The 16,184-nt window shown below is 45.0% G+C and overlaps 1 protein-coding gene across 1 annotated transcript in view; it reads left to right on the forward strand.

Annotated features, from left to right (window-relative positions):
• The window catches only part of LOC139409019 (Fras1 related extracellular matrix 1b), a 60,609-nt gene extending 44,591 nt beyond the window's left edge, over window positions 1-16,018 (forward strand). The window contains exons 26-37 of the mRNA XM_071153658.1: window positions 795-1,212; window positions 3,713-3,923; window positions 4,322-4,466; window positions 4,990-5,119; window positions 5,334-5,406; window positions 5,570-5,719; window positions 6,180-6,466; window positions 6,770-6,817; window positions 7,084-7,293; window positions 14,790-14,908; window positions 15,078-15,163; window positions 15,260-16,018. Coding sequence (XP_071009759.1) covers window positions 795-1,212; window positions 3,713-3,923; window positions 4,322-4,466; window positions 4,990-5,119; window positions 5,334-5,406; window positions 5,570-5,719; window positions 6,180-6,466; window positions 6,770-6,817; window positions 7,084-7,293; window positions 14,790-14,908; window positions 15,078-15,163; window positions 15,260-15,477 — 2,095 coding nt within the window. The 3' untranslated portion in view covers window positions 15,478-16,018. The remainder of the gene's footprint in view (window positions 1-794; window positions 1,213-3,712; window positions 3,924-4,321; window positions 4,467-4,989; window positions 5,120-5,333; window positions 5,407-5,569; window positions 5,720-6,179; window positions 6,467-6,769; window positions 6,818-7,083; window positions 7,294-14,789; window positions 14,909-15,077; window positions 15,164-15,259) is intronic.
• Window positions 16,019-16,184: the final 166 nt, after the last annotated feature.

A 16,184-nucleotide genomic window follows, 5' to 3' on the forward strand; every position in this document is an offset into this window, starting at 1 on the left:
GGCAGATGTTGCACCGGTTTGGCTTAGAGAGGGGGACCTGTGTGTGTGTGTGTGTGTGTGTGTGTGTGTGTGTGTGTGTGTGTGTGTGTGTGTGTGTGTGTGTGTGTGGTGGCCAGTGTGTTGTTCGTGGTGGCTGGTGGAGCCTAGGGCAGTTCTCAGCTGCAGGGCTGTGTGTGTGAGAGGCAGATTGACTTGGCAGAGGGTTGAACGAGGGCTAAAATCTGTCCACACACACACACACAAACCACTGTCCCCATTTCAGCTCCAGTACATTGTCACTGTAGCATGTGGTGAGCCATGGACCAGTCTGTGAGCACACAACAAGACTCAACCAGCTTGAAAATGGGAAAGGGGCCCTTATGATTGACTTATTGCCTTTTTAAATTGGATCTGTAATAAAGCTAGCCTCATCGGTGAATAATGTGATGAATTTTATGTTTTTAGATCACTGAGATTATATTAATTTTGGTAGTTATTTTTCAATTCTATAGCTAATTACTTTCTATCATACAGATCGTGTTTGCCAGTGGCATCATGCAAAAAATGGCCCGATTACTTATATTATTAAATTTGCACACTTTCCCCATCCATCTTTTGCTGTTATACAAGCTGTCCACGAGTTGGCATCTGCCCTTTGAACTGTACCTCTATCTCCTGTGTTTTAATGGACACGTCACCGCAGCAGCCCACAGCAAAACCACAAAACCCAACTACGTGCCTATATAAATGTATACGCCTAACTACATGCCAATAACCAAACTTCATCCATCCACTTTTCCATTTCCTCCCCACAGCTTCGTCGTCACCAACGGCATCAGCTCCCGCAGCGGCTCCCTGCACTTCACCATAGAACACAGTGACCGGATCCCGCCGTCCCTCAACCGCAATACCGGCCTCCAACTGACAGAGGGAGCGGTGAAGTCCATCACACCAGACCACCTGGAGCTCACCGACCCAGATACTGCTGTGGGGAACCTGACCTATGCCCTCACCCAGCCCCCGCAGTACGGCAAGCTGCTCCTCAAGGGGTACCCACTGACATTACCCCGTTTTACCCAGACTGATATCAACAACATGGACCTGGCTTACCAGCACTACCAGGGCAGCCTGGCCCAGATTGACAGGTTTAGTCTGATGCCGTCTGATGGTACTAACAGAGGATACCTGGAGTATGGACAGCTGAAGGAGGAGCCGCTGGTCTTCACAATACAGGTGGGCTTTACTGGTTTTTATACTTCGGCAAATCTTGTATGCCAGGGACGTAATTCTGATCTTTTTTTTTCACTTATTGGTCTTTTGACCAATCAGATCAGCTCTGAAAAAAGATCTGATTTGACTGGTAAAAAGACCAATTAGTAAAATAAATCAAAAATCAAAAAAAGTTGAAAGTGTCTCAGAATATAAGCGCTGATCTAGGACCAGTTACACCTTTTAGATCCTTATTATACAATGCTCCCTCCCTCACTCCAGTCCCAAACGGCTCCAGTCCCCTAAGATCTTCTCATTTTGATTTCCTTTTTGTCTGTGTACTGTAACTCAGCTTTTAGCTGTGAATGTGTTCAAGCTGAAATAAACCTTGCTATAACATACACTGAGTGTACAAAACATCAGGAACACTTTCCATGACAGACTGACCAGGGGAATCCAGGTGAAAGCTACTTATTGGTGTCACTTGTTAAATCCACTTCAATCAGTGTAGATGAAGGGGAGGAGACTTGTTAAAGAAGGCTCTTCAAGCCTTGAGACATTTGAGACATGGATTGTGTATGTGTACCATTCAGAGGGTGAATGGGCAAGACAAAACATTTAAGTGCCTTTTGAATGGGGTATGGTAGTAGGTGCCAGGTTTGAGTGTGTCAAGAACTGCAACGCTGCTGGGTTTTACACGCTCAACAGTTTCCCTTGTGTATCAAGAATGGTCCACCACCCAAAGGACATCCAGAAAACTTGACACATCTGTGGGAAGCATTGGAGTCAACATGGCTTCCTGTGGAACGCTTTCGACGCCTTGTAGAGTCCATGCCCCGATGAATTGAGGCTGTTCTGAGGGCAGAAGGGGGTTGCAAACTCAATATTAGGAAAGTGTTCTTGCACAGTGTTTCTGTGCACTCAGTGTATATGGACATGAAGGACCTGATCCTAGATCAGCATTCCTACTCTCAGACGCGTTGTGAATATGAACCCAGGCTTCTAAGCATACAGTGTCACCAGACATACAGTACACAGATGTACACGTTTGCGGCTTTCATTTGCAACGGAAATAAAGTTTAAAAGGGAGAACAAAATGTTAGGGAAATAAAGGGATGGAAAGATGAATAATATCCAAACTACCAATCATGTATCTTCTTCTTCCCACAAGCAATGATTTCACCATGAGCTATCTTTGTGGTGGTATTCACTCAGACAGGGAGAGAGGAGAGAGTTAACCCAGGCCTCCCTACAGTGTTGCATACTAAACTGTCAGCCTGCTGGGCTGTTCTGGCCAGGTGAATGAGGCTGCTGCTGTGACACTGTGTTCCTCGTGCCTCCCCTCTCCTGGGTCCTGTCGCCATGCACTCACATATTCTAGAGCTGAACCCGGTCAGCCAGGCGGATAACCTGCTGGCCAGCCCACCCTGCCCTGGGCCTCAGTGTGTGTGGGTTTGGGTAGGGGTCGTAGGCAGGCACAGGTGAGGCAGCCTGGCCAGCAAATGTCCCCTTCGGTCTAGAGAGACACTCTGTCTGTCACTTGGCTAGAGCCGCGCTACGCCACCGTGAGCTAAACAACGCAGGTCCGCTCCTCTAACTGCTCAACCTCTGGCCCCGTTAAGACTGTACTCTGCGTTCAGTACAGTGGCACTAGCATCATGAATAATATCTACAACAGACCTCACAAGTGGAGGACCCCCGAGGCTATAGTACAGGTAGTGCATGATAACAAGTTCTGTAAATAACTATCATTTATATCCTTAATATATTAGTCCTTATTTCTCTATAATTCTTCTCTGAATGCAATCAGAGAGGACTTTATTTGGGCCAAACAATGTCCAAATTTTTTCCGTCTGATGTTTTACAAAAAATAACGTACCAGAACACAACACGCTTTTTTAAAGTAATTGCATCTATGAAGACTTGCTGTCTCCTACAGTGGAATTAAGATACTCAACGACCAAACTGTCATTTTGTCATGAGACGTAATCAGAGCACCCTCTTCTGGCCTATTGATAGAAGTGCGGGTGACAGTAGATTTACTGTGGTCACTATCACTGGTCATGGAGACCCACACAGTGTGCAGGTTTTTGTTGCAGCCCACCTCTAACACACTTGATTCAACTAACCAGCTGATCACCAAGACCTTGATCAGTTTAATCAGTTGTGTTTGTTAGTGCTGGGCAGGAACAAAAGCATGCGCAACATGTGGGTCTCCAGGACCAGTATTGGCTGAAAAGATTTGGTATGGGCCCTCAGATCCTCAAAAGGTTCTTACAGCTGCACCATTTAGAGCACCTTGACTGGCTGTATCACTGCTTGGTACGGCATCTGCTCGGCATCCGACCGCAAGGAGCTACAGAAGGTAGTGCGTACGGCCCAGTACATCACCCAGTACATCCTGCCATACAGGACCTTTATACCAGGCGTGTCAGAGGAAGGCCCTAGAAATTGTCAAAGACTCCAGCCACCCAAGTCATAGACTGTTCTCTCTGCTAATGAGCACGACCTTGTCCACCTCTAGGTGGAGCATGTGGACAGGAATCCCCCCAGCCTGGTGACCAAGAGGATCCCCAGTACAGTGGAGAACCTCTCAGGGGGACCAGGGGACAAGCAAGGCATCTACATCACGTCACGTGACCTCCAGGCCTCTGACCCCGACAGTCCCGCCCAGGAACTGGAGTTCACCATCACACGGCCGCCTCACTTCGGCTACCTAGAGAACTCCCTCACCGGTAGCTCCTTTTCTTCGAATTGTATCAACTTTATAGATAAACAGAGGGGAAATTAGATGAATTACTTCCATTTTTGGTGATTACATTTTTTTTTTTTTTTTACTTGAAATGAACTTAATATACTTACCTGGGTATGTTGAGTGAGAGGTGGTAGGTTTTGAGGATATTGTATGTTCAGTCAAATATCTAGATTGTACCTTCAAGAAAGGTGTATAGTACATGTTACAGTCTTGTGGATACAAAGCACGTCTTGGTGCCATTTGAAAGTACAGTACCTCACAGGAAATGAGCTCGAGTAAGTAGTGAATACATCCGGGTTATAGTAAAGTGTTCTGTAGTTGATGTGGGCACTGTGCAGTGTGGTGACAGCTTTTCCCCCGTTCTTCGTGTTTGCCTAGGGGCGTACATCAAAGGACGCTTCACCCAGAGGGATTTGGAGCAGCGCGCCGTGCTCTATGTCATCCCCACCGACATGGAGGTGACAGGGGACAGCTTTGAGTTCCGTGTCACTGACCCTGCGGGAAACACCATGCTGCCTGAAATGTAGGCTTTATTCCATTGGTACATACAGTATTACCCTCAACTACCTCGTAACCCTGCACATTGACTCGGTACCGGTACTTCGTGTATATAGCCTCGTTATTGTTATTTTATTGCGATATAATAAAAAATAAAACAATTTAATCAAATATTTTCATACTTTTTAATTCTGCATTGTTGGGAAAGGGCTGGTAAGTAAACAGTTCACGATACAAAAAAGGTTGAGAGACACTGCTTTATACTACATAGATACATTTGGAGGTGGGCACTTTCTGTGCACAGTTATAGTGGGTAAAATAGACCGATTCACACACAGCTTAGAATCTTCCCAAATGTCATGACTGATGCCATGTAAAAAAAAGAAACTGTTCCCAGGTCTGTACGTACTGTATTGTCAATGGTATGACAATGATACTCAGAGTTGGCTGAAGCACATACAGATGGAACGAGGATAAAATAAAGAGGAGTCTAGCCACGCTTGACCTCTCCTGTTCACTCTTGACCGCACCTGTGGCCTGTCTTGCAGACTGCAGCTGACGTGGTCTCGGGTGGAGCTGTCGGCTACGTGTTACCGGGTGTGTGAGAACGCAGGCATGCTGCAGGTGCAGCTGACGCGCAGTGGGAAAAGCATGGACCCGGCCTACATTGCTATTCAGGTGCAGTAGAGTGGTGTCCTGAACACAACTCACACCAGTCAACTGAACAGCCAAGCTGTGGACTAGAGCAGCTAGGGTCAAGGGTTAACAGTCCTACTCACTCATATTGAATTGACCTTGAAAAACAATGTCTGGTGGCACAGTTGTATACGTTGAATTGAATGGGACTTGAATCTAAGTCGAAGAATGTCAACCCCTCTTTCTCTGTTTTCAGGTGGAAGATGGTACTGCCAAGGTGGGGAAAGATTTCACCCACAGCACGGCCAGTCTGATCCAGTTCGATCCAGGTCTGTGATGATCCACATCAAAGAGTGGCCAACCCTGCTCGTGTGTGTGTGTGTGTGTGTGTGTGTGGGGGGGGGGGGGGGGGGGCTTTAGTTGATATACCTATAATAATGTTATTAGTTGATATGGCTACCTCCTCTTCTCTCTCCCTATATGACTGATTAGGAGTCAGCGTGAAAACCTGGAACATTTACCTGAAAGACGACGGCCTGGAAGAAAACCATGAGACGTTCACCGTGATTCTGAATGGCCCCAAGAACACTGTTCTGGGTCAGAGGAACTCAGCCAGTGTGGAGATAGTGGATCCTAGAGGAGGCGAGTTAAGAATGATTCAATGATTGGTTATATAATACAGTTGAGGGCTGCGTTCTGATGCTCTGTACTCGGACTTGCTGTAAGCCTTCCTAGGCAGCAGAGGGTGCATGTTGCCTATGGTTAATTAGGACATTTGATATACTGATGCAGAGTGGTGTTTAAATGTCATGCATGTGTGATGTCTGGGATTCCTTATGACAAGGAGGCCCGACCTGAATGTGCCCAATAAGTGTACACTCTCTCTTGTTGTACTTTACTGGACATAACCCAGGGTCATGTTCATTAAGCGCCAAACGGAAGAAAGCAGACTGAAACAGGAAGGAACTATGTGGAATTGTCCAATAAGAAACGCTCATTTTTATTTTACACTGCAAAACAGTTTGAAATGTTTTCCGTTGTGTGCCCTAATGAACATGACCCTGGTTTCGCTGTCGCTCTGTCTCGCATTCTCTCTCTACAGGAATGTGCGACCCAGAGGACCTGAGGGCAGAGGCAGATGAAAAAGGAGTACCTTCAACCGCTCACGTCCCCCAGTCCCCACAGCTAGAGGAGCACGTCACTGACATTGAAACAGACCTGCTGTGGGAGGGCCGCCCCCATCCACCAAGGGGGGACGTGCCCAACCGGAGGCCCTTCCTTGACTATGGGGATGGAGAGGGGGAGCCCCAGGATCAAGCTACTCCGTTTCACAGCCAGGCCACCAGACAACTCAGACTGCAGGGCAACAGTAATAGCAACAGTCGCACGGTGAGCCTCCGAGTTTCACCAAGTACTTGATTGGAGCCCAGCACAACGATTACAATCAACAACACAATGTTGACTTTAAGCTTTTATTTTTTGAGAAACTGATGTGAAGCTTTGGCGGTTTATTGATATTCAAATGATGTCTGCGGAAGAGAGTTGTCGAAGCCAGGCGTAAACTTGCAATTTACTATTGATTGGTTGTGGAATTTCTCCTGAAGGGAATATGTCAAATTCAACCTAGTGGTTTTATGAATAGTGCCAGCATCTATACTGCATGTTAGCTATGTCTCTCCTCTGTGATTCTAGGTCCTTCATTCAGGTGTCAGGAGAAAGAGTGAAGAGAAAGTCTGGACGGTAAGACTTTTCCATATACTGTAAACCTCACAACTTTGGAAGGAGAGCGGTCAGTCGACTCCTGATAAGTGCACTCGCTACCTAAGTGCAATATACCTTTCCAGTCCAAATGTCTGAACATTGTTTTGAATTTCTCATGATAACGGCATGCTCTGGTTTAGTTCTCATTGCCACAAACAGGGTCAAGCTGTTGCATTTATCAGGGAGTTGACTGTATATATGTGTCACCGTGTGTCACATTTTATTGTGTCCCCACTCTCCACTAGTTCCATGCACTCACCCCACTGAGACTAGAGGAGAGGAGGCTGCCGATTCCAGAGCCCATCCCCCAGGTGCACCCGGACCTCCAGGTGATCCCCATCTGGAGCTGGTCTGGCCACAGGGAGTTCCTCCATGAGGTGAGGGTGGGGGATGCCCCCCGGGATGATGCCCCTGTACCCTCGCCCAAACAACACAAGGCTGGTCGACAGCGCAAGGTGAGGGCATTGTTTTAACTAAAGGGGAGCTAGTGGGGTACTAGTCCTGCCATGCAGCTCCCCAGGACTACTGCCCAGAAATATTAGCCCACAGAGAGAAGCACAAGATTGAACTTCACTAAACTTTCTAGAGCAGTGGTCACCCAACCTGGTCGATCGTATTTCAAGGCATTCCTAATCGATCGCCAAACATTTCAGTTAAAAAACTACGATAAAGCATTGTGTTCCTATTTTTTAAACAATTTTTCTCAGGCTGCTGACGGTAGGTGCACCCAAGTCAGCTGCCCTGGCCCTGCGAACCGGATATGTGAACGATTGCCATTTTGAACCATTTCATGTGTCTGAAGGTTCAAACTCTTCCTTCGCGCAGGACCCAGAGAGCAAATCAAGTGCACTTTAGGTTTACCGCTGGCCAATCGGATGGCTCAGATTACCGTGTCTGCAATAAAGTGGCAGGCATAAAAGAAAGCTACAGAGAAGTTGATACTGTGAGATTTGAAAACGTTTAAAACCACGACTAGAGAGAGACTGCCAATGTATACAGCAAAGAGCTGCTGTTTTTATGAGTGAGTTCATGTTTAAGTTCTTACTCAGCACTGTCAACACTTTGTATTCAACACTTTCATAAGCCATAAAATGCACATTCTTCCTATTTCCACTCAGCGCTACAACAAGCAGTGCAGCGGTAATGAATGAGTAGGAAAGTGTATCTATAGGCTTACGTTGTTATTATTAGTTTCTTGGGTCATTTTTAATATCAAGGAATATTTCACTTTCTCTGTTCATAGGAGTAACAACATGAATTTGTGCATGAGGCAAAAATAATGCGGTGTGACTCGAGTTTCGCCATCAGCTGGAAGACTGTGCCCCTTTTTGGTCAGTGTCAGTGGAGGAAAGGGAGAGAGGAGGGACGTTGAGAGATGGACCCTCAGTCTGCTGCTCTCTCCCTCCGCTGAGACTGACCATCTGATGCAGGCACCATCAGCCCAGTAAAATAAAAAGCTAATTATTTAAATGTATGCTCACTCAGCTGTGTACAATAGCGGATCTATTACTAGTGTAATCATATAGCCTACCTCAAATTTGAAACATTTATGTTTCTAAATGGCCTGAACAACAATACATTGGCCGGGCAATTCATGTAAAGCCAATATGCGGTAATCATGTATTGGCAGTGGTGTGTATTCATGGATGCCAAGGGAAGCCAGGCTTCCCAAATTTTTTTTACCAACAATTACTTTTTTTAAACATTAAATCATTTATTTCATCTCTCTGTTTCATCATTTTCCTTCAATTCGCAAGAGATTGAATGTATCTCACAGGAGAAAGCATCCGAGCGAGCGAAACAGCGCCCCCCTCTGTCTCTCTACGTGTAGGCCATCTATCTGATGTTGTCTGGTCCAAATGAGTATGACATTGTTGCCGCCCCTAGCATTGAACGCAAGGGAAGCCAGCAAGCATCTGGCCTCCTTTGACAAAAAAAAGTAGGCAAAATGAGCCAATCAACATTGAGCTAAACTAAGCGAGCACAACTGGGGAATGGTCCTGGCGCACCTAAAAAAAGTGTCATGGGAAGCCAGCTTGGATTTGGCGATTCTCCTATCAAATCCTATTGAGAGCATAAATCATTGACAGAAAAACTTGAATTGTTGCATCTTGTTGTAGCTATTGTCTCTTTCCTAAATTAGCCATGGATGGAGATAGGGATTTGGACTCATGGTTTTACTTAATTCTCCGTACTGGACAATGATGATAACGTCAACTCTGATCCAACCATTAATTCATACACTCATACACTGGGAGGATGGAAGTTTAATATGTAGCTAGATGTAGAAGGCTAATGTTAACTAGCTAAGGTTGCCTATGAATGGAATTTAGGCTAGAGAGCAAACATTTTAACCAGGTAGCCTAGGACAACAAAAAATAAAAGTGTTTAGTGTTTGACAGAGTGATAGACCATTTCATCAACATGAAAGAGAGGAGGATGGCATTGGCTTTTCACTACAGGTAGGGTGAGTCAACATGTTTTTCTACTTGCACGAATGCACACACACACACACACACGCACACACACACACACACGCACACAGAAATCAGAACCTGGACAGCCACATAATATTTAGCTTACGTTGATTGGACTAAATAGTTTTTGGTATCTTTTAATTTGTCACTGTGTTGGACTAAGCTGAGATGATTTGATAATCTTGAAATGGCGCTGGAATAGTGGAGGCCGCTCTTGTTTTCTTTGCGACTTGCGGTTACCCTCTGTGGTTTTAAATCAATAGTTGTTTAGGGGTCCGAAAATGTGGGAAACATTAACTTGCTTGACCACGCTGTAGGTCATGTCTGTTACTGTACATGCAATATGCTTTGTGGACTTCTCTGGACAGAGGTCGCTATCTGGGTTTTGTGGCAAAACAAAGGTGTGGTTTAATGTATTCTGCCTCTGTGTCTTCTTATTGTCTCGGCCTTTAGGCTTATACATCACGGTCGCAAAGCATATGAATTAACCGATTTTTTGAGCAAACAACACAATTTTCACAACACAAGTCGTAATATGGCTTTTATTTGGCGTGGTGGATGGCTTGGCTTCCCCAGTAATTTTACCCACGCACCGCTACTGATAGATGGATAGACGGCGCTGGAGGAGATGGCTGACGTTTTACGGGCTCCTAACCTATTGCGTGTTTTTCCACGTCATTTGGAACTTATTTTGTACATAATGTTTCTGCCACCGTCTCTTATGACAGAAAAGAGCTTCTGGATATCAGGATAGCGATTACTCACATCGTCTGGACGGAGATTCGTTTCTTTAACAAGTCGGAAGCTAAAAATTTACTTCAGACACCCGACAAGACCCAAATCCCGTCATTCGCATGAAGAAGAGATGGAGATATCGGGGACGTAGGTCGGGGTGCCTTGTAAGGATCCGACTGCGAGTGAGTAATCCCCCTCTACCATCAGTCCTATTAGCCAACGTGCAATCATTGGATAATAATAAAGATGAGTTCCAATCAAGCCTATCGTACCAACCGGACATTAAGAACTGTAATGTCTTATGTTTCACAGAGTCGTGGCTGAATGATGACATGTATAGCATACAGCTGGCTGGGTTTTCAGTCCATCAGCAAGATAGAACAGCTGCCTCCGGTACGACAAGGGGTGGCGGTCTGTGTCTATTTGACAATAACAGCTGGTGCACGAAATCGAATATTAAGGAAGTCTCGAGGTAAGCTGTATCCCACAGTATCTCATGATAGGCTGTAGACCACACTATTTACTAAGAGAGTTTTCATCTATATTTTTTGTAGCTATATATTTACCACCACAAACCGATGCTGGCACTAAAGCAGCACTCAACGAGCTGTATAAGGCCATACGCAAACAAGAAAATGATCATCCAGAGGCGGCGCTCCTGGTGGCCGGGGACTTTAATGCAGGAAAACTTAAATCCATTTTACCTCATTTCTACCAGCATGTTAAATGTGCAACCAGAGGGGGAAAAAACTCTAGACCACCTTTACTCCACACTCAGAGATGCGTACAAAGCTCTCCCTCTTCCTCCATTTGGCAAATCTGACCATAACTCTATCCTCCTGATTCCTACTTACAAGCAAAAACTAAAGCAGGAAGTACCATTGACTCACTCAATAAGGAAGTGGTCAGATGATGCAGGTGCTAAGCCACAGGACTGTTTTGCTAGCACAGATTGGAATATGTTCTTGGATTCTTCCGATCGCTTTGATGAGTACACCACATCAGTCACTGACTTCATCAGTAAGTGCATCAATGATGTCATCCCCACAGTGACCGTACGTACATACCCCAACCAGAAGCCATGGATTACAGGCAACATCCGCACTGAGCTAAAGGGTAGAGCTTCTGATTTCAAGGAACGAGACTCTAACCCGGACGCTTATAAGAAATCCCCTATGCCCTCCGACGAACCATCAAACAGGCAAAGCGTCAATACAGGACTAAGATTGAATCGTACTACACCGGCTCCAACGCTCGTCGGAGGGAAGCACAGCCGCGAGCTGCCCACTGACACGAGCCTACCAGACAAGCTAAACTACTTCTATGCTTGCTTCGAGGCAAATAACAGTGAAGCATGCATGAGAGCATCAGCTGTTCCAGACGACTGTGTGATCACGCTCTCTGTAGCCAATGTGAGTAAGACCTTTAAACAGGTCAACATTCACAAGGCCGCAGAGCCAGATGGATTACCAGGACGTGTACTCTGAGCATGCGCTTACCAACTGGCAAGTGTCTTCACTGATATTTTCAACCTCTCCCTGTCCGAGTCTGTAACACCAACATATTTCAAGCAGACCACCATAGTCCCTGTGCCCAAGATCACTAAGGTAACCTGCCTAAATGACTACCAACCCATAGCACTCACGTCTGCAGCCATGAAGTGCTTTGAAAAGATGGTAATGGCTCACATCAACACCATTATCCCAGAAACCCTAGACCCACTCCAATTTGCATACCGCCCCAACGGATCCACATATGATGCAATCTCTATTGCACTCCACACTGCCATTTCCCACCTGGACAAAAGGAACACCTATGTGAGAATGCTATTCATTGACTACAGCTCAGCATTCAACACCATAGTGCCCTCAAAGCTCATCAATGAACACCTCCCTCTGCAACTGGTTCCTGGACTTCCTGATGGGCCACCCCCAGGTGCTAAGGGTAGGTAACAACACATCTGCCATGCTGATCCTCAACACAGGGGGTCCTCAGGGGTGCATGCTTAGTCCCTTCCTGTACTCCCTGTTCACTCATGACTGCACGGCCAGGCACGACTCCAACACCATCGTTAAGTTTGCCGATGACACAACAGTGGTAGGCCTGATCACCGACAACAATGAGACTGTGTGGTTCAAGGACAACAACCTTTCCCTCAACGCGATCAAGACAAAGAAGAGGATTGTGGACTACAGGAAAAGGAGGACCGAGCACGCCCCCATTCTCATCGATGGACTGTTGTAGAGTAGGTTGAGAGCTTCAAGTACCTTGGCGTCCACATCACCAACAAACTAACATGGTCCATGCACACCAAGACAGGTGTGAAGAGGGCATGACAAAACCTATTCCCCCTCAGGAGACTGAAAAGATTTGGCATGGGTCCTCAGATCCTCAAAGGGTTGTACAGCTGCACCATCAAGAGCATCCTGACGGGTTGCATCACTGCCTGGCCTCTGACCGCAAGGCACTGCAGAGGGTAATGCGTACGGCCCAGTACATCACCGGGGCCAAGCTTCCTGCCATCCAGGACCTCTATACCAGGCCGTGTCAGAGGAAGGCTCTAAAAATTGTCAAAGACTCCAGCCCCCCAAGTCATAGACTGTTTTCACTGCAAGCGGTACCGGAGCGCCAAGTCTAAGTCCAAGAGGCTCCTAAATAGCTTCTACCCCCAAGCCATAAGACTCCTGAACAGCTCATCACCTCTCTGGAACGCTGCTGCTACTCTCTGTTATTATGTATACACCGGTGCCCCCGCACATTGACATTGACTCTGTACCGGTACCCCCTGTATATAGCCCCACTATTGTTATTTACTGTTGCTCTTTAATTATCTGTTATTCGTATCTCTTTCTTTTTTTGTTGTATTTTCTTGTTTAAGGGCTTGTAAGTAAGCATCTCACTGTAAGGTCTACTACACCTGTTGTATTCGGCGCATGTGACAAATAACATTAGATTTGATATGTTTTGAGATCATAGCAAGAGCTGCATGTAGCCACGTATGCACGCAAAAAAATCATATCCTTTGCTTGTTAGTGAGTTATTAGCCCAGTTATAGATCATTTGTAGTCAGCAATAGGGGACTGATTGCTTTCTACAAGAGCACAAAACGTGTACATTTCTAGACACCTTTTATTTTGTAAAGTGGTTTCTTGCATCAAACAACACAACAACATTTTCAGTCACCTTGTCTGAAGGACAAGTTGATTAACAGGTTAATATCAAGCCTACGTTGAACACCACATATTGGCTGCTACTGTAGGCTGAATGATAGAACAGCTATTTCCATGTTAAAATGTTATGGGATGCATTTTCCCCATTGTTTTTGATGGTAGGATACTGGTTGACCTACATTATGATCAAATAGCCACAGACCACTGTCTGAAGCTGTAACTTAAAGCAGGTACAGACTCAGTGTTCACAGTAAACGTGCGCTGGAACTTGCACAGAATTTTCACAATTGTCAAGTTTGCACTCAGTAAACCTGAAATTTGCTCAGTGCCGAAAAAAATTGAGGGAACTTTGGTTGGATGTTTTGGATGGACACACACGAACTGACTGGCAATCTCAAAGCCCAGAAGAGTCTTAGTGTAGTTATAATCAAATAAACTATTCCTATGTAGGTCAGTCTTGAGACCACATATTGAGTGTCTCGGATTCAGAATTTCTTGCCGAAACCGCTTTGCCAGGACAAATATGTACACTCCTTTCTTGAAACATGAATATTTTAACAGCCTTGATATCTATTATAGACATGTTTGCTCAGTGGTGAACCTATAGGCCTTCAGTGTGTGACAGGTTTGTGTTTCTGGAAGGACAGCAACCGTAATACCAGCGCACTCATGTAGCGGTGAACTTTTTCTAAAACACAAATGACAATTGTGTAGGCTACTTTGTACATGATTTCTCTATTGTACTACATAATTGATCAATCGTAATACATTCACTACACTACTTTGATACGCATCAGTATATGCAGTGCCCACTGAAAAAAAAAAGTGGGTATACGATTTATACCTGCGTATACCCTCCACTATACCGCTGTAGTGGAGGGTATATGCAGGTATAAATCGTATACCCACTTTTTTTTTCAGTGGGCACTGCATTTACTGATGCATATCAAAGTAGTGTAGTGGATGTATTACGATCTATCAATCATGTAGTACAATAGAGAATGTTAACCCTAAACCAACAAAACCCGAAGAGATTAAATCAGAACATCATTGAAAATAACAATATAGTTATCATAATTTGTATATTATTATAAGAATTATTGTATAAATGCTTAGCCCTTCTCTGAAGGTGTAGAAAGCACCTTGTTCACCTCCGTGTTTGGGTTAGTAAAAATTTGTAGTGTGGCTCTATTTACCCTCCATATGCATTTTTAATTATTCTGGATGTCTAGAGAATCCATATGTTGTTCTGAAATATGAACACAGAAATACTGGACATTTTGAACTCTTATTTTGGTGGTGATTTGGCAAAATTGCAATCATGGTCTTGAATTGGACCCATTTTTCTTGACTCGATCTCGGACACCTTGTCACCCTCCCGGTCTCTGTCTTGACTCGGTCTCGGACACCTTGTCACCCTCCCGGTCTCTGTCTTGACTCTGTCTCTCCCCCGCCTCCGATCTTGACGCAGACTTGATTTGCTCTGGTCTTGAATCGGTCTCGAACACAACACTGTTTAGAACATCCATCCATTCATTCATTCTTTCTTTCCTTCCCTGTATGGCCCAGGCTGGGAGGTCAGTGAGCACTTCCTGCCCCACGGGTTGGAGCCACTACAGGAGGCACTGCTACATCCTGAGCCTTGGCGTGGCCAGCTGGAGCAGTGCTCAACGGGCCTGCACCTTACTGTAAGGGGAGCTACATTACATCTACTACTTATAGGCCCAGGTTAAAAGTAGTAAGCTACTGCTATATAAGGAATATCTTTAGTAGACTAGCCATTCTGTTGGTTCTGGAGGATAGGTGATCCGCCTATGCATTAACTACTAATGTTCTGTTTTTAATGCTCTTTCTAAGGTTTGACAGCAATCTAACAGGTGTCCAGTCGAAAAAAGACATGGCTTGGTTATGGAAATTTGCTGGGAAACAGGCCTTTTGGATCGGTAAGGGGAACATTGCTACATTCTCTGTTTGCAAATGATCTTACAGCAGAACACAGAGTTGTATTTTTCCTGAATACTTGTTTCATATGTTTACAGGCCTGTCAGGCAGCCCGGGACATTGGACCTGGACGGACGGCAGATCCCTGTCATTCTCCAGACTCAAGAGGGACCGAGCCCAAGAGCAGCAGCCCGAGAGTGCTGCCTCTAGATCCACATGTGTGTTAGCCCAAAGCCAGAAAACATGGATACCCATGACCTGCACCACGGCACCAGAACGCAGATACATTTGCTCATCGCCAGCACAGAATCACTGAAAAGGAATGTGGATTACCACACTTAAAGGGCAATACCAACACAAATATTGGCAATATTTTATTTGGGGTAGTGTGCTATAGATGTTTAACTACAGTAACTCAGCACAAGCTGAATCATTGATAGCGTCAGCTGGTTTTCCAGGGTGGTTGAAGGATACATGGCAAACCTACTAGTTATTGCATGTCGACAGAGTTTATTCATCATCTGGGAATCAAAATATCACCTGTAAAGGACTATCCAAATAAAGTGAGACCCAAATATACTATGGAGTTATTTTATGGAGGAAAATGTCAATGTAACTACATTACCCTTCAGACAAAAGATAAGCCATATACTGTAAGTGGGTGCTATTCTAGGGGGGGGGGGGGGGGGGTGTAGGAACTCAATTACTGCAGTACTACATTGTACTACGTTGTACTTCAGTTCAAACACCGAAAGGTTTCAGTTCTAAAAAAAAAGATGGGCTCTGACATTATTTACAGTTTACCTTGAAGCTGCTCTGTAAATTTGTTCATAATAAAAACCTTGAATCTTCTAAAATGTGTTTTCACCATTGCTACTATTCTAACATACTCTGTGCATTTATGTGCATTATTGTTGCATTCCAAGCTTGTTTTGATGCATTCCAAGCTTGTTTTGATGTATTCCAAGCTTGTTTTGATGCATTTCAAACTGATTTTGAAATGAATGCAAATGTTTTAGAAGA

The sequence above is a fragment of the Oncorhynchus clarkii genome, chromosome 5 (genome assembly GCF_045791955.1).
Source record: "Oncorhynchus clarkii lewisi isolate Uvic-CL-2024 chromosome 5, UVic_Ocla_1.0, whole genome shotgun sequence".
In the NCBI taxonomy this organism is placed as follows: domain Eukaryota; kingdom Metazoa; phylum Chordata; class Actinopteri; order Salmoniformes; family Salmonidae; genus Oncorhynchus; species Oncorhynchus clarkii.